Genomic DNA, 27,323 nt, shown 5'->3' with positions numbered 1-27,323 from the left:
GGGGTGTTTAAATCCTTTGAATGCAGATTTGAGAAATGATGCTGGTTCAGTACATTGCCCCCCCCCCCCCCCCCCACATAGCCCAGACACACACACAGACACGTGGATTTAATGAAACAAATTAACTCAACATTAGAGTTATTTCTAATAACAAAATATTGGAATTATTTCAAAGAAATTTGTTTTCCTCCATTATACCACAGCGGCCTCCCTCTGGCCCTGAATTCAATAAGTCACCAATTTCTGCGCAACATCGATCCCCGCCAGATATGGCCAGTAGTGGAGTTGTAATTTGCCCCACGCTGGGCAGTATAGACAGTTATTGTCCAGAGGCCCCAATGAAGGCTGACTCAGGGGTAATGCATTTTTAACGGGCTTCTCAAACGGACCGCTGAAAGCCAACCTTGGGCCCTGCATTACTCCAGCATTGGCAATGTACTGTAGTAATTGGCCGTGCCAGACTTATTTTAGCACCAACATCATATTTCTTCCTGCCACAGGCCAAAAGCTGTCTTAGCGCCGATGTGCTTTTGGAAAATGGCAGTCGGGGGAACTGTGTTATAGTCTTGTAGGGGTATGGAAAAAGTCACAATCAATCTGGCTTAACCACTTAAGTCCTATATCCTTTGTTGAATAGCACAATTTGACACACTGATTCAAGGAAATAGCTTCTCTACAAGGCAAGCTTGATCTGATATTTTTGCTGTTTTTGAAAATGTTTTGAGATTTTTTGCCGATAATGACATGCCTTAAGTAGGAATGCCAGTTTGAAAGTGGTTACTCATAAATAGTAACAGTAATTCTGATCTCTTTTCAAACTTACCCTCCTTCAACATCTATTGTGTGCATGCCTGCCTACAAACAGCAAATTGACTTACCAGTAGATTCTTGATTTCCTGCTGTCGAAAAAAAACGAAAAGTGGGTTTGAAAGACATGCTTCTCGAACCTTTTCATGTCAGGGACCCCCAAATTGAAATGTATTTAGCCACCGGCCCCCATATTAAAAGGCTTTGTGCCAGGGACCCGGGGAAGAGAAGATTTATGTAAGAAATTCTAAATTGTTCAAAATCTTACCAACAATTGCAGATGTACAAGCTCGCAGGGTGGCACGAAGTGGTGCGCTGTGAGCTTGTAGATCTGCTATTTTTGAATAGCCAACATATTAATGGATAAAGTGGTTAAAATGATTTTGATGCTATGTTAACTTCTTTTGCTGTGGACCTCCTGGAACCGCCCAAGAACCTCTGCTGTACATGATCACTTAGTTCAAGAGTTTGTGTGTGGGGGCTACTCTTGTGCATTGATGAACGTGTTGTGTTCATGTGTTGTCCTGCTGAAATCGAGTCCTGCCAGGAAGAATGATCTTTCCTGGTCCTGACTCCCGAGGCAGTCGGCGCTGTGCGCACGGTCTGGGCTCGGAGCTTGTATCGCATGTCCTCCCCTCTCTTTCCTGTAATGCTTCAGTGTCATGTACGGTCAAGCAGAAATGGCTTCATGTTTGGTTGTTGTGCTGGGTTACAGTATTGAAGCGTCATGCTTGGTTGTTTGTGTGTTACAGTGCTGAAACAAAGGAGAGAAGCAGATGCTGCTCTGTTCTCAGAGCTCCACAGAAAGCTTCAGACTCAGGTTAGTAGTGTGTGTGTGTGTGTGTGTGTGCACGCGCGAACATTCAAGAATCTTTGAACCCCCCATTACGTAGCACTGACGGACGGTGTGGTTCCGTGTGAACTAAGTAATAGTAAAATTGTCGCCCAAGCATGAGAATATGTTGGCTGTATTCAGGGCCTCTGTGTTAACTGAATGTGTTTTGTGCTGTGTGATCAGGGTGTCCTGAAGCATCGCTGGTCTGTCCTCTACTTGCTGCTCAGTCTGTGTGAAGATCCTCGCAAGCCATCTACCAGGGTGAGTCCAGGACGCACACACACACACACACACACACACACACACACACACACTAACACACACACTCACACACAGTGTTGCATCATACATTAATTTACTGGGTCAGGAAATGGTTTGGTACTGTATCGTGTGTTATTTACTTCATGAAACAGTATGGTTCTCAGAGTTTCATTCACTCTTAACTGCTTAAACCCGATATACTTAGTTGACCAGGGCCCCCAGGGCTCTATACTAGGTCCACTCCTTCTACACAAATATCTTTGCAGAAAATGGCCAACCTACAAGCTCACAACGCGTCGCAATGTGAGTTTGTAGACGGGATATTTTTGCCAAACGTTTGCCCCCCAGAGAAGGGACACTAGGGTTCACGTGGTTAAGGATTTTGCAGTGTAGTTGTACTTCTGTTTGTTGAGCTCATACATTGGACTGCAACCATACTTGCTGTGCTTCCTTCAGCAAGAACTCAGCCATGGCGTCCTCACTCCTGTTTTGCTTACAGTCAAGCTCATGCACCTTGGTTGAAAAACTTAGAAAAAGCTGTCAATGCAGTTTAGAGTTGAGTATCTGAGAATTCCACTGTTCAGCTAACCCACTCATTCTGAAACTGCCACTATGCTCAATACAAAATAAGCTCTGTGACTATTTTGTGCCGTGTGTAATTTCCATGTCATAATGTAACTAGACCAATTCGCTCCATTGATTAGAAAGTGATAATTCAAAAATAGTCTCCCCATTGACTTACATTGCACATTGAAACCGCTCTCAGAGCCACTCTTTTAGCACATAAACGGATGCAAACAAAGCTGATGCTATCTGAAGATCAGTGGATCCGGATCTTCAAATAGTAAAATCAACACAAAATTAACATTTTTATTAAAAAAGAATGCTGTACCAGGTTTTTTTATGTTATATATTTGCAGAATCAGCTTTGTTTGCATTTGTTTATCTGCCAAAAAATGACGTTGATAGATGTTTCACTGCGCAATGTAAGTCAATGCTGAGCAGACAATGTTTTGGATTCTCAATTTCTAATCACTGGAGCACCGGAGCAAGATATCCCGCCAATTGGACTAGTTGCATCATGACAAGGTAACTACACAACCCAGACCTCTACCAGAGTATCATTGGGCTTTAACAGTTTCCTGTTCTGGCTCAGTTTCCTGTACTTCGCTTGATTGACGCTGATTTGAGCCGTAAACACTTATGACACCTTTTTATGTGTTTATGGTTCAAATCTGCTGCCAAGCCAATCAAGTGAAGCTATAGGAAACTGAACCAGAACACGATATAGGCAGCCCACCTTCTGGAAACCCAGGACTACAGTTATGCACAGAGCCCATACAACTTTATACTGGAGCAAAAGACAATCAGAACTAATTTGTTGTTGTTGCACCCAATTTAGATCTGGTTAGGCAATCTGGTTACTCAAAACGCGTTGTAATTGTAAGTGTAAAAGGGGTGTAAATCTTTCATTAAAGGGATGAATATTGCGGTATCATTCTGCCTATGCAAAGTTCAGACTACACAATTTTAGCCCCGATTATCCACTCGCCGATTTGTGTATATCGCTGGGCAAAGCCCCAGATCGGAGGCAAACTGTTCATTCCCGGAGGATTTGATCACTATGTGTGAACTGTTCACTGTTGTTTTGGGATGAGAACAGTACTAACATTTTCAAAATGACATCTACAAGACGACAACCACGGCTGCAAAGACTGCAAAGACTACAAAGAAGACACCGTGGTGTGCTTGGACACGAGAGATGGAGGAGCGTTTAGTAGAACTTTGGCGTGAGCACCCTTGCCTTTTTGATGTTTCCCACGAGCTGTTCCACAACAGGATCGAGAAGGACAAGAGTTGGCTAGATATTGCCATTGCTCTTCAACTGCCAGGTGAGAATATAGGACCACATGATGCCTTAGCACATATATCAATGACAGTTTGAAACATACACATCACATTCTGGGCTACACAACAAATGACCACGATTTTGCTTTTTGCTTTTCATTTTGTCTTTCAGTTGAGGAGGTTCAGACCAAGGCCAAAAAGCTGAGAGCCCAGTATTCAAGAATGTTAAAGCCAAAACCTAGTGGGAGTGGGAGCAAACCCCTGACATCCAGGCAAAAGTGGCTTGTCCGGGTCATGGATTTCATAAAACAACATATTGTTCACCGTGCACCTAAGACCACCGTAAGTCTATTAACTTAACTAGTCTTGGTTGTTTTCATTACCTGGTCTTTTTCTCTAGGTTTTTAATATTCAGTATTTCCTAGTTAAATTCGGGTTTTATTCATTTTTTTTTTATTGTGAGCAAGAATCTAATAAACATTCAAAGAAAAAACAATCCTCTGTTTCTTGGTGCTGAGCCAAACTGCAAAAACGGAATCATGAAAAACCAGATGGGGACTTGCAGCTCACTTTAAAATGCTCCAATTTTATTCACAGCACAGCAGCAATATACCAAGAATCTAATAAACCCATACATGAAAACTCATGCATCATCTGTACTACAAGTAGGCTGCTATAGAAATTAGTTCATCAGGAATCTTGAGTATGCCAATACAATATTCAAGTTTACATGCCTACATGGCAGTGAGATTAATTGTAACCATAAGTATACATCTATCAGTCCTCAACACAATAACACAATATGATAGATAATAGGTCCATATAAGAATTAAAATGGTAGCAGTGTTAAAATATTACTAAAACGGATTACTAACAAGATGAATAATGACTAAAACTAGTGCTAAAATAATATGCACATCACACATGGATTGCAGAGTAAATTAATTGAAGTGCTAAAGTAATAGTAATGCAGGGGACAGTTCAGTTAATAATGGGCATTGTTTAGGGACTGTCAGCTCAGTGTGCAAATAGCTTGGGGATAGGAGCTGTGACAGCTGTCACCGAGGCACTTGGTCTTCGCTGCTATGTTGACGTAGTCAGGTTTCCTCTTGGGACAGTTTGAACAGACCATAACTGGGGTTGGTGATTATCTTGTTTCCATTCGTGTTGAACCTCACCGTGTGCAGATTCAGCACTAACTGTGACCCACTAGGCCCACTGCACACCCCTCTGAAAGCCTCTGCCGGTCACATTCAGGGCAGTTGCCGAACCAGGCGGTGTTACAGCCGGTCAGGACAGTTTGTGTGGTGTGCCTGTAGAAGCCGTAGGTGCCCACCTGTACTGCCTGGGTACCTTCCTGTCAAAAAGTTCAGGATTCAGCTGCAGAGAGTTGGGCCTACACCCTTCTGTGGACCTGTTGGTGCGATAATGATAATAATGAATAACGGCTAAAACTATTGCAAAAAGAATACGCACATAAATAAATATCAAGTAAATTGAAGTAATAGTGCTAATGTGATAGTAATACAGGGGACAGTTCAGTTAATAATGGTGCTGGACATTATTTAGGGGCTCGGCTCAGCTCACCTGTTGCTGCGATATGCAAATTGCAGGGGGTCAGTAGCATGGTGTGGACGGTAGCATGGATCAGATGTGTTCTTTGATAACCCGCTCAAAGCACTTCATTAAGCCATGTGAAGGCCGGGAGCAAAGTTAAAAAGATTTTCGTGCATATTATTAATCATCAAATATCAAGGGATGGTTTCATGAGTAAATATAAAAATGATGGTTGATATCGGAGTATAGAACAATGACAATATATTTTTTTATTACCACAGTTTTTATAACTGTGGTTTCCACTGACACATTTCTGTTTCTTCTCTATTCCAGCTTGATGTGCCAACCAGTGAACAGGACGAAACGGAAGATGAAGACACTCAGGACTTTGAACTAAGCTCTGAATCACCGATTCCTGATCATCTCAGTAATTTTGGAAACTTAGTAGCACACGAATTGAGGCAAATAAAAGACCCAGGCACTTTAATCCGATTAAAAAGGAACGTCATGAGTCTGATCTATGACGCACAAGCTGCTGAAATGAACGGATCCTCCTCCTCCTCACCACCAGCACCGTACACATTCAACCCCGCCATTCTACCTCCGCCAGCAATACAGTGTCATCCACAGTACACGTTCCTTCAGGGTTCTCAACCGCAAGGCTCCCAGTCTCATCCACAGTACATGTCCCATCAGGGTTCTCAACCTCAAGGCTCCCAGTCACGTCCACAGTACATGTCCCATCAGGGTTCTCAATCTCAAAGCTATTTGCAATCACTGCAAAACTCTGATCCAAGTGATCCAAGCCTGTGAAAAGCTATGTTAAATCGTATTCTCCCCCCCCCCCCTCTTTTTTCTTTTTTCCTTTGTTTTTAATACTAGATGTGAGGGGTTTATAGTATATATTCACATATATTCCATTGTATTGAAATGGCTACATTGTTGATTTTTTTTGAATGCATGAACACAAGTCTTTGTTTTTTTTGTGTCGGTAAAGCAACATAAGCAATGTTTACAATGTACTGTTAAATATAATTACCATATAAAACCAATTGTTATTCCACATAATTTTCAATAAATGTTTAAAACAAAGGTTACGAAAAGTCTGTGTCTGAACATGCAATTGAAACAATTACATCACAAGCAACTTGTACATAAAACTGTATCTTGAAACTATACAAGGCAATGGCATTCTGTATGAAAATGAAATGAATAATATAACCACAATAATAAGCTTTGTTTTTGCATTTTTAAAATTGGTTTTAATCAGACGTGGGCTATAACACAATGGCATCTCTCTGGTGTGTGTGCACATACGGCCGACAGGAGCTTATTGTATTTACTGTAGATTCCACTCCACAGCTAGAATTGTTCTTTGTTCATTTCACATATATTGTGTAGTAGAACACAACAGGCAACAATGTCTGATAGAAAAGAAGCTGAAATATAATTTTTCGTGGCAAGGCACCACCAGCGACATTTGAGACGTCCAAAAGCATTTTTACCATCCATGCTGAGCTCAGGGGATTCATAATGATATCATGTATGAGAGATAGCTGAAACAGTTGGAGGATTTCACTCAAACTTATTTTCTACCAGTTTATATTTATACCCACATCCAGTAATACATGTACAGTTTGAATCTGATTTGGATCATGCTCGTCATACTAGTAGGGTCAGGACCTACAATATAGATCAATTTTTATTTTCCCAGAGCACACGGTCAAAGTTTATCCCTATGCATTTTCATGGCATGTGTCATGGAGTGCTCTTAAAAATATGTTTTAATCGTGGCTATGAGCTGTGCAGCCTTTTTTAACTTCAATATAGCAAGCACAGATATATCTGAATGCATTTCTTTCCGTTTTCCTTTTAGGATTTCTATTTTCAAACTAGGTCTCCGCCAGGGCAGGTAGCTTATTGTGGGCCAGCAATGTTTCATGGCAATCAGACGCTGCGTTCATTATTTGAGGCATTTTGTTCAAAACAGGCCACTCCTGCAAACTTTGATAGCCAATCAGGATGCAATATGAAAAATCTGACAGATCAGTCTTGATCACATGACTATAGAGATAATGTGTACCGATTGGTGTGATGTTTGGATAAAATATGTAGGAGTCATTTTTTTAAATATTAATCAATCTACAAAACATGGTAATAGATTGTTTTATAATTGACTAAATCGATTAGTCTTATTTATATTGTTATTTTTGTCAATAATTTCGTATCATTGAATAAAGCGGTTAGTTTGATTTACTGTTGCACCCCTACTCTTAACCTTGCCCCATCTTTCTCCTCCTTGCAATTCCCAGGTGGGCAGCTATGGGGCACTGTTTGCCCAGGCACTCCCCAGAGACGCCCATTCCACCCCGTTCTACTGCACCCGACCACAGAGCTTGGCCCTCAGCTACGGGGAGCGGACGGGGGCTACTGGCGGGGCCACAGTGGTGGCCGCCGGACCCGGGGCCCTCTCTGCCAGCATGGGGACCAGTGGGATCTCCAGTTTAGGGGTGTATACACTGAATGGACCCACGCCACCTCCACAGTCACTGCTGGCTGGGTAAGAATATACCTGAGTGGCTGTCTATTTATCCCACTCTTGACTTGTGAAAGCGCTCGCTACTATTAAATAAAGTATCAGCTGCTTGTCATTCAGCCAAGGCCATTATAACCTGTTTTATGGACCTGTTATTTTTTTTTAAAGGGCATTTCATTGCTTTTGTCTCTATCAATAATTCAGGAGCCATCTACATTCTAATGTCTTGGCTTGGCTCACCTTTTCTTGTTTTGTTTAAAAGGCCTATCCTTAATCCATGCTCAAAATAGCATTTACGGTGTTGAACTGTGATTAAAGATCCTCTATTGGATCTTTAATTATGCATAGACATTCATTTTTAAAGGGCATACTTTTAGTGTAGTTTATTGACTCGTCTAAAGTGTACTGTATTTACAGAGTAATTCTAAATGGACGCTAATGCTACAAGAGCTTAGTAACAGACTAAAGTGAATTAAGTTCTAGATTAATTAGAGAGGGAACTTGATTTAAAAAAGGAAGTTAAACGATTCTTAATATTAACTCCTATTCAAGAACTGAACATCTGTTTTGCATAAATTATTTCCTGTTTGCTTGAATGAGGCATTTGTCCGAAATATATACAAATTCCAATCCCAGAAGACTGACATTAGCAATTCCATCTTTGCTGTATGTCTTAGCTGTATGCGTTCATGCATTGTTGTACATTGTACGCATGTGTGTGCATATTTGTCTATTTATGTGCATGTCTCTCTCTCTGTCTCAGACAACAATCAGCAGCCGGTCAGCCCCTCGGCTCTCGCTTGGCTTGGGCTCTTCCTGTAAGCTCCTCCCCCTCTTCAGCTTTGGCTCCGACTACCTCACGTCCACCCCTCATCCCCCCCGCCCTCTCCAACAGGGCCCTCCGTCCACGCCGAGACGGAGACCCCAATGGTGAGTCTTAAGCGTATCCATTTCAGGTTTTGCAGCCATCCTAGATTCTGAGTGGTATTGTTTATAGATGTTCTCAAATTCTGCCCGAACCCGACCCGACGTTTTCGGGCCGGGCAGGGCCTGGCCGAAAATGTATGCTAATTAGTCGGACCGAGCCGAGCCTCAGGTTCTGTGAAAAAAAAAAATCTATTGGCCCCAAAAAAGAAATTTCAACTGCCCCTAGCGGCCGACAAAATGGTAGTGGATGCGTTGGATGCAGCTCAAAGTGAACTTTACTCAGGTATCTAGTACCGTCGCCATCCGACCTTCTTAGCCCGTGTTATAAAATAATAACTGGCAAAAATGGCCAAAACTCAAACATCGAAAAACGGCAAAAGTGTCAGTTTTCAAGATGTTTTGGCCATTATCTCTGGAACGGAATGTCTAATCTGCTCAGTTCAAAGCTTGTTGGATGCGTGAATTTGAGGACATTAAGCACATAATGGGGTTTTCGGGCCTAAAATCATAATATTGTTCAGGCCGGGCCTTAATTTTCAGGCCCGTTGAGAACTTTTAATTGTTTTCATTCTTTGGACTGTGCCCTGCAGTGGCACTCAGTGGCTTGATTCTCCCCGTAGCATAGGGCCAAGCCATTATTTTGGTTGGCAGGATGGCCTTAGTGGGTCACAGACTGCCTCCCCATCACTACTGAAAAGTCATAGGTTCAATTCCCACTAGCACCATAGTGTCCATCCCTGCAAGGTGTCCTTCAGCAAGACACTGAACTATTTACCTGCTGATACCCCATTATTAGTCACTCAGAAGAGCAGACCACTGGCCTATAGGCATATATCTGATTGCTAAATTGTTCTAGTGCGGAATGAGCCTAATTACTTCAGGGGTCAGATAGTTTCATTGTTCTAGTGCCAGATTTGTTAGAGCTAACTCCTTCGTCTTTGTACTTTACTTCCAGAAATACAATTACTGTGCACTCGATAATTTAGTTGTATGTTATTGCCCTGTCCTCTTCTGTGTCCCTGTCCCTCGGAGATCGCTATGAAATAAAGTAATTACCAATAATTCTCTTTAATCTCTGGGACGACAGTACAAGTGTGACCCAGCCAGTAACCCATGCTCCACAATAAATCCTCTCCTCTCCCCTCTCTGTCATTTTTATTCCCTTGATGCGGTTTTCAGCGGAGGTAAGCGAGGCGATGCTGGTGCGCGACCTCCTCTATGTGTTCCAAGGCATCGACGGCAAGTTCATCAAAATGAACGCCCAGGACAACTGCTACAAGATGGATAGCAAGGTACGCTGGCCTCTGTGCCGCCCGCAGTGCCATAAATATGCCTGATAGTCATATTTAGAGAACTTACGAGATGTAAAGCAAGCAATCGCCAACGCAGCAAAACTATAAATATGCCTTATCAGTTGACTGTGACGTTCAAGACATAGAGGTTGAAACAACTGATACCTTAATGTGAATCGAATCCATCAGGTTAACAACAGTACAGCCCACCAGTCCTCTGCATTATCGTTTGATTGATACCAACATTAGCCTGTCAGCTGAACTCCATACGTACCTGTATGGAGTTCCTCTGCACTCAGTTTTCCTCTGTTGTAAACAGACTGAAATGGTGAGAATCGATGACTCTGGAATGCTGCGTTCAGCTAGCATTATCGTTTGATTGATACCAACATTAGCCTGTCAGCTGAACTCCATACGTTCTACCTGTATGGCAGCAAATGACACTTAACTCAATCATGCGGTGTGCTCACATTTTTAGCTCTCCATCAAGGTCTCTATTTAAAATGGCACACGTGACTTCGAGCAATCAAACAGTCTTGTTGGTGAATTGACGTACTGGAGGTTTTTACTTAACCACATGGACCCTAGTGTCCCTGTTCTGGGCATGTCATAAGGAGAATATTAGGCAAAAATATGCATTGTGAGCTTGTAGATTAGCTATTTTTGACAAAGACATTTGATATAAAGAGATAAAGGAGGGCACCTAGGATAAGTCTCCCAGTCAACAAAGTATATAGGGTTTAAGTGGCTAACCATGCATAAACAACACATACATACACCGTAATTGCTGCACTGTGCAGAGAGTTTGGACCACAGTTGATGATAAGAAAAAGGGTTTCTAACTCAGTCACTGCATTGTGGTTCAACACATCATGGGTTTTGCAGAGAGCTGGAGTCAGTGCTGAAGTATTGATTGTCCTGCATAGTATGAGCTTTTTATCCTCTCCATGTCAGAAACACACACACATGCACACGCACTCAGTTTTCCTTTATTGTAGTTCTGACTGCACACACAGACACACACACACACACACACACACACACACACAAAAGCACACAAGCACACATACTCGGTGATGACATGAGAGCTTACACACACACACACGCTCATTTTGTCTCTAATGTACTGACACAGTCTCACACAGAGATAACACACATACTCAGTCTTGTACCCATGATGACAAGAAGAGATACGCACACACACAGAATGGAGCTCATATCAAGACCACAGTCGTTGAACTGTCTTAAAAAGCTTTAGGGAGATCCAACAGATCAATACGATGCTCTTTGGCTCCAAGCCACATCGACCACTCTCTTCTTCTCGCTCTCTTAGCCATTTACCGTCTTTCTTTTCCTCCTCTTCTTTTTTCTCTCCTCCCTCCTCTTCTCTCTGTTGGGTATTTCAAGCTCTGTCTCTCTCTCCTTGTCCGTCTGTCTCTGTCTGTCTTTCTCTCTGTCTCACATGCCCCCTGTTGATCTCCTCTGTCTCCTTTCAGGTCCTCTTTCCTGTTCCACTGTCTCTATCTTCGTCTGTGACCACATCTCTCTCTCTCTCTCTCTCTCTCTCTCTCGCTCTCTCCCTCTCTCCCTCTCTCCCTCTCTCCCTATCTCGCTCTCTCCCTCTCTCTCCCTCTCTCTAACTAAATATAGAGTCTAATAGTCAAAGTGCTGTCGTCATGCTATTGGATAATAGTCCATTAAGTGTGTGTTTGTGTGGATGCTGCGTCTTTAACAACCACTTAGCTACGGTGGCAGTGACCCTGGAGGTCGAGGGGGGCCGTCTGGGAGCGGGAAGGTTCCTGATTGTGAGTGTTGTGAGCTTGTCGATCTGCTATTTTCAGCAAAAGCTTTCCCCACAATACGGATGCTGGGGTTTAAGTGAGTAACCCCTTAAACCCTGTATACTTAGTTGACATGGGTCTTACCGTACTTAGTTGACAAACTCGAGCATTGTGAGCTTGTAGGTGTGCTATTTTCTCCAATGTTCACCCCAGAATAGGGAGTTTGTGTGGTTAAAGACATTTCCCAGATCACGGGCCCATAAAGTATCAGGGACAAAGCTGAAGAGATGTCGGACCATAACACCATAACCAATGTAGCCTATCTCTCACAACCTTCAGGGATAATTGAGCATGAGGCCATGATATATCTTTTAATTCCAGGTGCAATACACGGATGGAAAGGAATCCATAATCTTAATTGTCTTAGTCAGACACAGCACTAATTTATGGCCCCCCCAAAAATACATGAACCATAGCATTCCTATTCGGTGGCGAAGATTCTGGTAAAATAGCTCACAGCTGTGAGCTTGTACTTCAGCTATTTTCGGCTCAGAGATGGTGTAGAGGGGTAAAAAAGAGCAGACCAAGTATAGAGCCATGGGGGACCCTGGTTAATTTAAGTGGTTAATGATGGATACAGTATGGAGAATGTGTCTGTTGAAGGACTCATTTCAAAGTGGAGGCTCTAGGTTCCGCTGTTGTCTTTCTCCTGTTATTCCTTCAAGTCTCATCTCCCGCTGTGCGTCCCTCCCCAGGTGGTGGTGTGCAAGTCTCTGAGGGACATCAGCAGCCGATTGGCCGAGCTCGGCTGGCTCCACAACAAAATCCGGAAGTACACCGACTCCAGGAGCCTTGACCGCGCCTTCGGACTGGTCGGACAGGTGTGGTGGTGTGTGTGCGTGTGTGTGTCTGTTTGGGTTCATCTGTGCACGTTCCTGTGTATCTGTATTTTTTGGCACGTGTCTCTCTTGTAGTCCACTTAACATGTTTAACACTCTGCCTCTCTCTAGAGTTTCTGTGCCTCTCTCCATCAGGAGCTGCAAGAATACTACAGACTGCTGTCTGTGCTCCATTCGCAGGTAAACACCTCACTATGAATGGATGATAGTAGGGTTTACAATGGCTCGACAGACAGACAGACACTCATAAGCTTGAAGATGAGCTATTTTTAAATGTGGAGTTTCTGCCTGACAGCAACACAATATAATTTACATGTATAGAGATAATGCTGAATTGTTTAAACATGGTGGCTTCTCTTACTTTGATATAATTCCCCCTTTCTGTGTGTGTGTGTGTGTGTGTGTGTGTGTGTGTGTGTGTGTGTGTGTGTTGTAGCTGCAGGTAGAGGATGACCAGGGAGTGAACCTGGGAATAGACAACAGTTTAACTTTGAGGAGACTGCTAGTGTGGACCTACGACCCCAAAGTCAGACTCAAATCGCTGGCCGCCCTTGTTGACTTCTGCCAAGGTCTGTGTGTTAAAAACAGCTTTTGCTTTGTGTGTGAGTTTATTTGCAATTCGATTGGAGGATAAACCCCTTGAGATGCATCATCTTGTTTTCACCCATGTGATTTCATGTTTGATGGAATTCTGATAGTAATGGCCCTCTGGTCTTTGTATGTGTGTGTGCCAGATTACATGTGTGCATGTGCGCGCACACTAGTCTATTGGAGGTTAAAAAACTTCAATGAAGCGCATTCAGCAACGGAAGTACACTCTACTTCCACAAGATTAGAGCCCCAAGCAGGCGCAGTAGCGTTTTGAATGCGGAAGTCCTTGCAATACCAGATTTGACCACCAGGATACGGCAGCTTAAACAATCCTCTGCGGTCCTGGGGGCTCGTGTATGTCTGTGTGTGTTGTGTCAACTTGTGTGACTATATGTGTGTTGGTCCGTGTGTATTGATTTCTATGTGTGTGTGTGTCTTGCAGGTCGTAAGGGTGGTGAGCTGGCATCTGCCGTCCATGCCTACACAAAGACAGGAGACCCTCAGATGAGAACTCTGGTTCAACACATCCTCACTCTGGTGTCTCATCCCATCCTCAACTTCCTGTACCGCTGGATCTATGATGGAGAACTGGAGGACACGTATCACGAGGTACACACATACAGTATATGTGTATGTGCAGTATATAGATACATACTACACAGACAACCTGTGGTGTCGCTGGATATTGCTAAATTGGCTAAATAGCCAGCCTTACCCAATACTTGTCTCTCCTCAATAATGTCTGTGAAAACTGAAGAAAAAAAAGTTAACCACTTGTAAGGCTTTGAGAGCTTGTAGAGTTGTTGTTTTTTATGTTTGAAAACTTGTCACCTATAATGAAATGCTCGAAATAGGGATGCCAGCTTGAAAGTGGTTAATAATCGGGATGCATCGGCTGCACAATTGCTGTTACTGATGTCCTCAAAAACGTCAAATAACGGCCCGATATGCCGACCAAGCCGATATATCAGTCAGGCTGTAGTATGAGCTTACCCGAGTGTCCTTCCATTGATAAGTGACTGCTTATCAATTTTTGCCCTCCAGCAGATTATGAAAAGAACAAAACCTCAACAGCATAGATACAGTTCTGCCCTCCACTCTCATGACGCGCCTCGGTGGTGCTTGAAATGACCTTGCATTTTACGATTTGAAGAGCATGCTTGTTACTGGGCTCACATCTCTGAAAGTAAGTGCCTGACACAAGGCAAAAATACTACCATTTCAGTTCAGGAACACGAGAGAAGGGAGGAGATTAGACTCGGTGGGGGGGGGGGGGGGGGGGGGGGTGATTACGCCTCAAATGAAAAGTGATGAGAGGAAGATAATGGAGAACAATTGATGTGTGATCATTCTTCATCTCTCCCTCTGTCTCTGTGGTAATGGGACCAGTGTTAACCAGTAGTTATGTCTGTGTCCAGCCTTTTAAGTGCTGAGTGCAAGAACACAGGGAGGAAGAGTTATTGTGGCCTTAAACGGCAATCTCCCAAGGAGAACACGCATACGCGCGCGCGCGCACACACACACAATTTAAATATATGGAGAGATCTCAGATCCCCAATCCCCTATGTGTGCAGGTTAATAGGTTTTAGATGGGATTGAACATTTTACATTTTGTTATATTTAGAACTTTTTATTCATTAAAAAATGTGGTATTGACATTGTTATTGCAATGTTTTGTAATTCTTAAGTTTGTGTTTTTAATTACTGTCTTTGACAAATATCTTCGTAAACCTGTGACCATGATCACGTTGAGTCAACTAGCTGCGCAAATCCCTATTCAAGGAACAATAAAACAATAACACAGGCATTCAACATTCAAATGCATATTGCTACAACACAAATGCACATACAACCCTTTTTGTATGCAGATTTTATGTTTATCAACACAATCTATCTGCATGTGGGGGCCACATTATTTGTAAAGTAAAAGAAAAGGTCTGCACACCGTCTTAATGCTCCCAAAACTCATTTATTAATAGAGCGGTTTATAAAACGTTTCGGCCTCACCGGCCTTCGTCAGGTATACCCTGGGGTACATTATTTGCCTGCATTCCAGATACATTGATATATCTAAGAGCATTCTCACAGTATCTCACTTTTAACAGTCCCAGTTTAACAGTCCCTTTGTTGCTTCCCATCTAGTCTAACCTGTACTATTTAGAAGTTTTTCACTACATAAATTGTGTTATTAACACTTAACCTGCCTGAATTATTTCAGATTCTTTTTGCAGTTGTCTGCCAGAGATTTTTCATTGAAATTAAAAAAGTACTCAGGAGCCGAGATACAGAATTTCTAAGTTTTAAGTTAACAAGGAAGTGGATGGGAGTCTAGATCTTCGAAAAATCATATCTCCTTGGTCTTTGGGTCAAATTAAAAAAAAAAAATGTATGTGTTATTGGCAGGCAAGTGATGGATTCAATAGAACGCATATATGCGTGATTGGCAGAAAATGAGTTAAGAAGCTTAAGTAACATGGATATTGATGTTTGTTTTTATGTTTTATTTTATTTTAACTAAGACATTTCATGATAGCGGGGCCACAGCAATGGGCTATAACTATTTAGGGGTCCTTGGAATGGAAACGCTGTTATAGATAATAACTACAATAGAACAAGCCGGTCTTAATACTCCCGAGATGAAATCCTATCCTAATGGGGAAATGGGTGTAGAAATAGAAATAGAAAGCCTAGATATGATGAGCTCCACTGCCACAGAATAGGCTTGATTGCATTAACGTCATCAGTGATCAAGTGAGTCTTGTGGGGAAAGCAGAACGTAGAAACAGAATGCGATAGAACCAACCACGGCGCCTATTGGACCGTGTTCAATGATGATTCAGCTTCCACTTGACTCTGCCTGTCAGAGCCAGTCAAGGGAGAAGGGAGACTTTTCTAAGTGCAGAAAGATCAGCGAAAAGAAGGAATGATCGATTTGAGATGCCTCTGGATGTCCCATGGAAAAAAGTGTTCCAATCGAACAGTTTTAGCCAGTATGTTGAAGCTTGATTTTTAAGTTTCTAAAAAGTTTTACTTTTACTTTATCTCCTATATTTGTCTGTGTAGTTTTTTGTAGCCTCAGACCCCAATGTGAAGACGGACCGTCTGTGGCATGACAAGTACTCCCTCAGGAAGTCAATGATCCCTACCTTCATCACCATGGACCAGGCCCGCAAGGTACACACACACACACACACACACACACACACACACACACACACACACACACACACACACACACACACACACACACACACACACACACACACACAGAGACAGACAGACACTCTTATGTCACAGAGTGCCTGCAAGGTTTTAAAAATGTCCAGGGCTTAAATACAGTTTTGTGCTTGATCCTAAATTCAGTCTGAGGTCTTTAAAGGGGAAATGTTTAATTTCTAGTATCCACTAGAGGGTGCTTGTGTTCACTTGCTCAACTAAAACACCAATATGTAACATTTTGTTGTTTCTACAGTAGCAAAACCTTGAAATATCTGCAGGAAATGTAGAAAGTAATGTTCAAAATAACGTCCTAAGTGCTTGTCTACCTGAGGTTTAGAAAAGGTCAGGCCAGCTACTGTAACAGACTCCTCAACTTCATCCTCTTCACTGTCAAGAGGCTTCTCCGTCTATTAAAAGTACATTCAATGTTTATGCCTGTTTTTATCATGTTGCTCTTATCTTTGTCATTTTTTCTCTCGCTCTCTCCAGGTTCTACTGATTGGAAAATCCATTAACTTCCTGCATCAGGTGTGTCACGACAGGACGCCACCTGGCAAAATCACACCAGCTTCCAACTCCAGCGACAACCCCAAAGATGGTGAGTCTCATCTGGCTCAGACTGGATGCTAGTTTTCTCTCTCTCTCTCTTTCTCTCTCTCCCTGCCCTCTGTGATTTTCCTCCGCTCCCATCTCCCTACATCAGTCATCCTCTGACCATCCTCAACCCTACTGTCCACCTTCAGTCCATTGTTTGGCATATATGTAGCCATGTTGTGGTTGGCCTAAGGCCAGGCGATAAAATGATCTTCAGATCGATAAAATTGACAATAATGATGATAAACTTTGGACATTAATACCCAATGTTGTTTGCTATTTATTGATTGAAACCTTGCTGTGTGATAAAAAACATTATTGGTCTTAAATGTACTCATAACCACTTAAACCCTATTAACCCATTTTGGGGCGGGAACCCCTATTTGTAACTATACATTTCAGGACGGGAACCCCTTTTGGGGTTCTTGATGCTATGTACAGTATATAGCAACATACATTTGTTTTAATTTTTTAATAAATATTTGAAGTTTTTCAGAAAACTTAAGTCAGGATTTAGAAGACATTTTTAGCCTCAGGTCTAAATGGGTTAAGTTAATTGACCGGAGTCCCCAGGGGTCTATGCTAGGCCCTCTCATTTTTTCTGCTTATTTTCGCTGAATGTTCACCCAGAACAGAGACGTGATGGTTCGACTGGTTATGGAGTAGCCTACTAACTTTAACTCTGCTCGAAAACCACCATTGTTTCCATCCTGGGACTGTGTCTTAAAATCAAACATGCATATCCTCCTCCGCAGTTAGTAGAGCGGACCATCAAAGCTCCATCAGATCCAGTGTGTGTGTGGTTGTATTGACAGTCAGTGCCTGATATAGAACACTGACCTGGAGGTGATCAATGCAGTTCCCGCTCACTGGCCTTGTCCTTTTTGGATCAAGGAGAGGGGGGGGGGGGGGGGGATTATATACATCACTTTCTCTATTCTCTCTCTTTTCATGTTCTTTCTTGTCTCTCTCTTTCACTCTTCTCCTTTAATGCACTGACCACTTTAACTGCAGTGATGTGTGATGCAGGCCGTCCCTCCTGTCACATCCTCCTGCTCCCGTTTAAATAAAGCACAGGCCCTTTATAAATTCATGGTTAATGGAGCGTCCAGGTAGCGCCATGGGTCAGTGAATCGACCACTGAATCACGCTGTTCCCATTTCCCACATTCCACCCCGTGCATCGTTATCTATACCTTCACCTTACTGCAATACTACTGCAACATTATGCGGGAAAGGAAAGGGGAAAGTATGGACCCGGGGGGGTTGACTTAGGCCGGGGCTAAGTCTACCCCCCCGGGTCTTGTTCAGGGACACTTCAACACAGACTGGGCGAGCCGAGGGTCAAGCCGGTGACCTTCCGATTCCCAGACGACCTCTTGGCTACGGCTTCCTTAACACATTCCATGCCAGAGGTCATAATGTACTCACCAGTGCCAACGTTTTATTGTTGTTTTTTGTTTTTTTCACGTCGCCATAGACCTTGTTAAAATCCTTAAGATTGAGCTGTGCACTGTTTGTTTTGTTCGCGGACATCTCCCTGATTCTACCAGTGAAGACCACGTGTCAAACGGGGCATCCATGTTGTAATTAGAACGGTTTATGTTAAACAGTGATTAGCGAGGAGAAAAAACTACAAAGAGAAAATGGAGTTTCCTGTTTCGTCATTAGAACGGGGGCAAAACCGGATCCCGAATAATTCCATTTCCGGTGGTGTTGCAATGAAACGTGCCGTATCGAAAATTGAAAAAAGTATTTTTTTTTTGAAAAAAAGGAAAAAGCACCAGTTGGCGCATAGCCTGTAGGCTACGGGATCGGCGCTTTACAGTTGGATTTATCGGCCCGTAGGCTACGGGCCTGGCGGTCAATGTGTTAAGGGCTTTAACTTTAGTGTTTCGACGAATAGTGAAAATTGCCATCTACAAGCTCACACCGAGGTACATCTCGACGCGTGAGCTTGTAGATTTGGGGAAATGTTTGCCTGTAATGACATGTCTAAAATAGGGACGCCAGGTTGAAACGCCTCTTAAAGAAAGAATTTAAATATTTTCTTAGAATTAAAAATAAATAAATGAGGCATTTCGGAGTTTGTGAATTCATATAAAGTATTTTCCCCGTGCCCTCCATTCTCTCTCTCTCTCTTTTTCTAGCTGCTGAGCTGCTGTCTGACCTGGAGGGGGCGTTCCAGGGAAAGATTGACGCGGCGTACTTCGACACCAGCAAATACCTGCTGGACGTCCTCAACCGCAACTACCTGCTGCTGGAGCACGTCCACGCCATGAGGAGATACCTCCTGCTGGGCCAGGGAGACTTCATACGCCACCTCATGGACCTGCTCAAGTGAGTAGGAGAGGAGACACTGGGATAGCTTGTGTCATCACGTTAATCACTTAAGCCCTAAATACTTACCACGTATATAGAAAATAAACGGCATATTCTACAATCTCGCGACATGTTGTGTGCTTGTTGCAGATCTGCTATTTGGCAGTTTTCCCCTATAATGACAGCCCAAAAATAGGAACTCCAGGTTGAAAGTGGTTAAATGGAATAGAATACAACTTAATTATCCACCTACAGCTGTAAAATCATATTTGTCTTCACTATCCACCTACAGCTGTAAAATCATAATTGTCTTCATCTCAGGCATGACACCTCATAATTTGCACAAGACAATACAATATAGAAAGGGAACGTCACACGCCATTGAAGGTAATAGCTGAAAACTTCAAAAACAACCCCAAAAACAAAATGGCGCCACCTGTGGATTGAACTCAATGGGCGGGGCGGTTGCTTGTTCTAAATAGTGTCTCAGATGACAGGTACAGTGCATGGAAATCACAGATAGAAAAACGTCTTACATTGTGTGTGTGTGTGTGTGTGTGTGTGTGTGTGTGTGTGTGTGTGTGTGTGTTTTCAGACCAGAGCTAGCCCGTCCTGCCACCACTTTGTACCAGCACAACTTGACAGGGATCCTGGAGACAGCGGTGAGAGCCACCAACGCTCAGTTCGACAACGCCGAGATCCTCAAGAGACTGGACGTACGCCTGCTAGAGGTACGGGATAGTGCCTGGGTGTATGTAGAACGTACCTTCTGCGAGAGGTACAGGATGATGGCTGTATTTATGTTGGACGTATGCCTGCTAGTGCCTGAAATGTGTATTAGAACAGTTTTAATTGGGATGTCTACGACATTCAGGTTAGAGGAGGCCGTGGTGACTTACCATGATTTTACGCCGGCTAAGAGGATCGGAGGCACTCGGCTCTGAGTCATGCCTCACTACGCCTCTTAGCCGTTGTAAAATCCACAGTAAACCACAACCTCTTGTGGCTTAAGTCGTACTGATTATTAAAATGGTTGTGTTTCTCTGATTTGTAAAACTGAGGCTTAGGTCTTTTAGTGTAAGCAAAGCCTGCTTGTGATGGTTGGATTATTGCCCTATCTTTTGATTTCTTTGTGCATGTGAAGGCTTTGTTGTTATTGTTGTTAGTTTTTATATCTTTTTGAAATGTGCGTGTCTGAATAAGTAAACTGATGGAGAATGACATAACTGGATGTAGGAAGAATTAAAACAACAATGTGATCAGGAGAAGTTAACATTTCAGTATTGGGGACAAGGAACTGTTATTTATGCCGCAGCAAATGGAAATAAACAAACATTTTCTTACAAAACACAGAAAACTACATGGAACCTTGAGGTTCACATCAGAGCTTTGAGAACCGTGTCTTTTGAATAAATCATCTTATTTTAGAATTCACTACAAGTGCAATGTGGTATTTATATGCTCCAATCCCCTGTGAACACAACTCAACACACTCACACTCACTTCTAAACAAGCGATTACTGGATTGTTCCCAGTAATCAGGTGTATTTGCGTATAAATAAATGTTACTATTGTTCATATGGTGTCTCTCTACATGTAGGTGTCTCCTGGTGACACAGGCTGGGACGTGTTCAGTCTAGATTACCATGTAGACGGACCGATCGCTACGGTAACTCTCACGCACACTCTCACACACACAAAAGTACATTCTGCACTGTTTTCACACAAATAGAACCTCTAAGCTGTTAAGATGACTAAAGAGACAAAACCTGTCTGTGTGTGTGTGTGTGTGTGTGTGTGTGTTTTCCAGGTGTTCACACGAGAATGTATGGGTCACTATCTGCGTGTGTTTAACTTCCTGTGGCGTGCTAAGAGGATGGAGTACACCCTCACTGACATCTGGAAGGGACAGATGTGCAACGCCAAGCTGCTTAAGACCATGCCAGGTGCACTCACATAAAAGCACACACACACACACATCAAGACAACACTTTTAACCACATGAACCCTAGCCTCGTTCCCAGCCTCACTCATCTGCGAAGAGAAGGACCTGGTCACGACCTAAACCAGCGAGTGTCTCGGAAGTCCTGTGTGGACAGGATTTCCGTTCTACGCGTTTCCCCCGGAAACACGTTTCATTCACGGAGAATGTTGACAGATTTGTAAAGCATCAACGTCATTTCCTTGGGCGGTACTTCCGACAAATTCAACCATTTCCGCCTAGACAACCAACAGCCCAGGTCTTCCCCAGCGTGCGTGAACCCTAGCATCCCCATTCTGGGCATGTCATAATAGACAGACGTCTATTTTGACTATTTGACCTATAACTTATAGGGTTCAAGTGATTAAATTGTGTAATTTAGGTAATCTATTATTCAGGTTAGTTATTAAAGTCTTATTTAAGAGCCCAGCTGCTGTTCTCTTGATTCTCAGATGACCTTTGTGTTACAATAGTCATCTACCCATACTTGTTCATTGGCTACACCAGTTGTTTGGTTTTATAGACCCCTTAACAGACGACGTCACACTGGTTGCAAGCGATAAGAACCAGTATTGCGCGCGCAGGTCCAGCACCGAGGGTGCGTTCGGAAATTGCGCACCGGAGCGCACTCGCCTATTAGTTTGTATTGGCCAGTGCACTCATTGCTGTATTTCTGAACGCACCCTATGTTGGGAATTGATTGCATGAAACAATCACCTGTATGTTCAGTCTCAATGTTGGTAAACAAATAATTGGTCTGTTGTACTGCCGTTTCATAAAATGAAGCTTAGGCATGTACTGTATCTGTAAGCCGTAGCGTTAAAGGTACATCAGTTATGGTTTGAGTAAAATGATATGGAATGAAACCATAACCTCTGTGTGTTGTTTCCAGAGCTGTCTGGAGTTTTACACCAGTGTCACATACTGGCATCAGAGATGGTTCACTTCATCCACCAGATGCAGTACTACATCACCTTTGAGGTACTACACCATTAATATACTGCTCTGTAACACCACCTCATATTAACATTAACATGCTTTACATTATCATTACAGTATAGTAACTTACATGTCTTCTTGTGTGTGTGTGTGTGTGTGTGTGTGTGTGTGTGTGTGTGTGTGTTCGTTCGTGGGGGTGTGTGTGTGTGTGTGTGTGTGTGTGTGTGTGTGTTCGTTCGTGGGCGTGTGTGTGTGTGTGTGTGTTCATGGGTGTGCATGTGTAGGTACTGGAGTGCTCCTGGGATGAGCTGTTGAAGAAAGTCCAGCAGGCTCAAGACTTGGATCACATCATCGCTGCCCATGAGATCTTCCTGGACTCCATCATCTCCAGGTGCCTGTTGGACAACAACAGCAGGGTAAAGCACACACACACACACACACACACACGCACACACGCACACACGCACACACAGCACCTCCCAAACTACACTGGATAACACCAAGGCAACAAACACTTAAGTCCAATGTGTACACACTTAGTTGTACGACTGTGTCCCACGCTGAGAATTGCCCATCTACAAGCTCACAAGGTGTCACATCGCGGTGTGTTGTGAGTTTGTAGATCAGCTAGTTTAGGAAAAATCTGTGAATTCATATAAAGTATTTTCCCCTCTCTCTCTCTCTGTCTCCCACTTTACGTCTCTCACCTCTCTACCTCCATCCAGTCTATGTTGAACCAGCTGAGGGCCATATTTGACCAGATCATAGAGTTCCAGAGCGCCCAGGACACTCTGTACCGCTCTGCCCTGGAAGAGCTCAGTCTACGGTTGCAGTTTGAGGACAGGAAGAAACAGAGGGAGAACGAGGTACTGCTGCGTCATTTAGGTTGACTTTCTTCATGAAACTGGACACGCAATGAAAATTGGGTGTTGCTTGCCAAAAAAGAAAAGATCTTCAAGCTAACAACGCGTTGTGATGCGACACGTCGTTAGTTCGTAGATCTGTTCCTTTTGGCAAGCTACCTTGCCAAAGGAACAGGCTAGAATTGGCTATCTATATCAGAGAGCGTCGGTATGATCATTGTTTACATTTTGCAATGCAAGTGGAGTCCTAAATGCTGCTGTTGTTTTTTTCACCAGGGTCTGTAACAGGTGGCTAATTTGTGTAGTTATTATATTACATAAATGGACTTAGTGCTGACAGGCTGTCTGTAGCATAAGTTAATGTTACTGCAGGGACAGTTCAATTACTAATAATACACTGCTAGACTGCTTGGGATTTTGCCATATCCACATCATGGTAATGGGTTTAGTAGCCTACCGGTTCAGCATACTGTACATGGTAAATTTAGGCTCATGAAATAATATTACAGTAAGCTGTTCTCACTCACTGTGGGGGATGATTATTGGTGTGGCTGAGCATTCACAGTGTCATACACAGTAGTAGGCTACTTTGTCTCCTGTCGTTATTGATGTATCCAAAGCACTGAGCAGCAAACATTCAAAAGCCTAACAGCAGCTTTCAATGTCTTGTGACACAGCCTAATTTTAAACATCAGGGAATCACCATTTTCTAGTCAATGAGAACAAATACTCCAAAAATGAGCGCGCACCCTGTTTTCAGTTTCTGATGGTTTCTCCTAGAGCCACTGCTTAGGAAACACTAGTGTGTGGGGCTTCTTTCATGCCATTTCACAAATTGGATATCGGCCTGAACAAATGTTTGCCTTGAGAGACTACACACTGTTTGAAGGATGTAGTGTGCTGTGGCGGGCTGACATGTGTGTGTGTCTCCAGGGGGAGTGGGGTGTGACGGCTGAACAGGAGGCAGAGGAGAACAAGAGGAGGCAGGACTTCCAAGACACCATACCAAAGATGCGCTCCCAGCTCCGCATCCTCACACACTTCTACCAGGTAACTGACTGAAAAAAATATATTGAATGCCTGGACAATATACGGTAGGAACTTATACAATATGATATAGTTTATAATGAAAGATCATTGAAAAAGTCTCATCTCTTTCTCTCCCCCGTTTCTACTGTCCTTTAACCAATTCTGTCCCCTTTCCTTCTCTCTCTCTCTCTCTCAGGGTATAGTCCAGCAGTTCTTGGTGTTGCTGATGACCAGCACAGATGAGAGTCTGCGTTTCCTGAGCTTCAGACTGGACTTCAATGAACACTACAGGTCAGTATTCAAACAGGATGAGCAGCATCTGTAGGAGGTTAACATGACCCCATCTCAGTCTTTCTCTATGTTCTGGACGTATTAACCACATGAACCCTAGCGTCCCTGATTTGGATATGACATACGGTAATATGCGAACATTCGGCAAAAATAGGATAATAATTTGCTTGGTGTAGAGGGGAAAAGGAGGGGGGCAAGTATAGAGCCTTGGTGGACACTAGACAACAAAGTACTTAGCATTTAGGTGGTTGAATAGTAGTGTAATCCTTGAATGGAAGGAATGATGAAATTGTACATGGCTTCCAAAGCACCACCTTGAATATGTTGGGAGTATATTGAATGTTTTGGTTGTGTTTCTGCGTATACAGTATACAATACTTGACATCAAAATTTTGAAAGACAGTAGTAAACCATCCTCTCTATCCATTTTATTCCAGGGCCAGAGAACCAAGGCTGCGAGCTTCTATAGGCGCCACAAGGGGGCGACGCTCCTCAAACATCTGACAAATCACCCAGCCTGATTGCACTGATGTGGGACCCTGATGCCACTATGAGGCTGGACATTATGCTGCTGGCTTGTTCTGATGGAGGACAGGGGACTATGACATCACATCAACAGGCCAGAGTGTTAGAAAACAAGCCTGCTGAGTAAGACGGCTGGCACTCCACGTGAAGGTGTTTAAATATGAACTTTGATGGACTGGCGGTAGTGCTTAAGACACCACGTGTTAGAAATGCTCTCCAGAGAGCAAAACCCAAGTTGTGACACGGACGGAGACAGATCCAGAACCTAATCTGTGCTCCCTGAGAAAATATTTAAATCAATTCATATGAAGTCTAAAAATGTTTATTCAATGTTGGACCAACATGTTAAATAATAAAAAAAAAACTTTATTTAAGTTGCTGTCTTTTCACGACCCTGTCAAAAACTTTGCGTGTTGCTTATGGGCCCCCACAACCCACTGGTGGAGAATCAACTGGCCCAGTGGACGTTCTTTAGAGAGAAACCGATTGATGTTTTGATTTGAACTGCCTTTTTGGAGAGGGCGAAGCTCCCAGTGTCCAGGCATGCCTTACATTTTAATCAGATAGAGAATAAAGCCTTTTCCTCCGTGAGGTTGCCAAATTGCTGCTCCCAGCACACCCACCCTCCCTTTGAAATGAACAGAATTTTACACACATAAATGTAGCTATTCAAAAGCTTTAAAGTTAATTATGATGTTATTCGTTTAGTTTTTTTGTTTTTCATAGCATCTCCAACTCACACTTTACTTTTACCCTTAAACATGGTTTACATCCTTGCAGGAATATTTTGAAGTTGTATTGCTTTCATTTTTACCTGCTTTTGTTTTGTTTTATTATTGTAGCCTACTGGTATTGTTAGTCATCAATCATGGGTTTGGTGTTTGTAAAACTGCAGGAAAGGACAATTGTAAACTGTGACAGTTAACAGTTGTAAAATCTTTAACGATGACTTGTACTAAGAATATCAGTGTGGCTGAATGTTAATGTTTGTTCATTTTGTTTTTGTAATATTTAAGAGGTTTTCCCCCATCGAAGTAAATACAATATGTCGTTATGGGAAAGATGGAACTCATTGAACGAAGAAAAATCCGTTACTGTACAGGAATAAATAGTACATTTAGGTCAGAGCCTTGTGTAACATCCCTGAGTTGTCATTGTGTCAATCGGAGGAGACTTTCTACTTATATTATAAATGAAATTTTGTAAATAGTCAAAGGCAACAAACGGCTTTGAAACAAGTTAAGAGAATGAAGAATGACAGGTTAAGTGGAATTCGCCTTTTAAGCTGGCCATTTTGCTCTTAAAGTCAGTGGGTGGGAAACCCCACCCTGCTGGAGGCAAAATGGCCACATGGTGAATGGTGTCAATTTATGACTTGTGTTTCTGTACACGAAAATCATTTATTTTTGCACTTCAATGCAGCCAGCCTCTCTAGCAGTTCAGGAGTCACTTAGCAGACCTGGGGAGGTAACATCCCCACCCCCCATTTTATCCATATATTACGCAAAATGATATGTGTGACATAATTGAAATGGTCCAAACACAACTTGTGCATACTGGTAGTGTTAACCAGTGACCACTTTCCAAAACTAAATGTTTTAAAAGTTTTCTATATGAAACAGCATTACAGTGACAACAACGTTGCCACTTTGAAACTGCTGCCCAAACTGCTCCTGAGGTATGTGCACTTAAAAAACCCAGTAGCTGCAGAAAGCACTCCTACACTGGGATCTGTTGGTACATGCCTGTCCTTATGACATGGAACCTTCCAGTCACTCTGGCCTGTATAGCATTGCATAGCACATATGAAGACTATATGGAAACTTACTTCTTTAATAAATTAACTTTTTCAAGCATTGTGTGTGTGTGTGTGTGTTTCCCATACTAGTGGTGGTGGAGAAAGTACATGATGCGGGTGCATTCATTTTCAAGCTGGAACCAGTCAGTCAATCTGAGTTTTTGCTGACTGGTTTTGGTACTGACCCTTCTGCTGTATCAAAAAATATACACAAAAGTGTAGAATTCCCCCACAAAACAAACATACTGTATATACTATGTTGTACATAGTACATTCTTGTACATTCTTTTGAAAAAAGATATCTGTTGAATGAAAGTCACACTATACAACTGTATGGCATCCCTATTCTGGGGGGCGAACATTCAGCGAAAATAATAGATCTACAAACAGATTTGGTCTGGAGGGGAAAAAGGAGCAGACTATTAGTAT

The 27,323-nt window shown here is 42.7% G+C and overlaps 1 protein-coding gene across 1 annotated transcript in view; it reads left to right on the top strand.

Moving 5' to 3' along the window:
• tubgcp3 (tubulin gamma complex component 3) overlaps positions 1-26,952 on the top strand; it is a 30,118-nt gene extending 3,166 nt beyond the window's left edge. The window contains exons 3-23 of the mRNA XM_084050637.1: positions 1,560-1,627; positions 1,826-1,903; positions 7,621-7,868; positions 8,608-8,774; positions 9,951-10,063; positions 12,600-12,725; positions 12,855-12,923; positions 13,180-13,312; positions 13,777-13,943; positions 16,398-16,508; positions 17,043-17,151; positions 19,297-19,486; positions 20,064-20,199; positions 21,069-21,137; positions 21,279-21,414; positions 22,342-22,430; positions 22,673-22,804; positions 23,114-23,254; positions 24,185-24,301; positions 24,477-24,571; positions 25,009-26,952. Coding sequence (XP_083906763.1) covers positions 1,560-1,627; positions 1,826-1,903; positions 7,621-7,868; positions 8,608-8,774; positions 9,951-10,063; positions 12,600-12,725; positions 12,855-12,923; positions 13,180-13,312; positions 13,777-13,943; positions 16,398-16,508; positions 17,043-17,151; positions 19,297-19,486; positions 20,064-20,199; positions 21,069-21,137; positions 21,279-21,414; positions 22,342-22,430; positions 22,673-22,804; positions 23,114-23,254; positions 24,185-24,301; positions 24,477-24,571; positions 25,009-25,075 — 2,561 coding nt within the window. The 3' untranslated portion in view covers positions 25,076-26,952. The remainder of the gene's footprint in view (positions 1-1,559; positions 1,628-1,825; positions 1,904-7,620; positions 7,869-8,607; positions 8,775-9,950; positions 10,064-12,599; positions 12,726-12,854; positions 12,924-13,179; positions 13,313-13,776; positions 13,944-16,397; positions 16,509-17,042; positions 17,152-19,296; positions 19,487-20,063; positions 20,200-21,068; positions 21,138-21,278; positions 21,415-22,341; positions 22,431-22,672; positions 22,805-23,113; positions 23,255-24,184; positions 24,302-24,476; positions 24,572-25,008) is intronic.
• The last annotated feature ends 371 nt before the right edge of the window (positions 26,953-27,323 follow it).

Source organism: Gymnoscopelus microlampas (assembly GCF_963454915.1).
Source record: "Gymnoscopelus microlampas genome assembly, chromosome: 24".
In the NCBI taxonomy this organism is placed as follows: Eukaryota; Metazoa; Chordata; class Actinopteri; order Myctophiformes; family Myctophidae; genus Gymnoscopelus; species Gymnoscopelus microlampas.
This window is presented reverse-complemented; position numbering and strand designations above follow the sequence as displayed.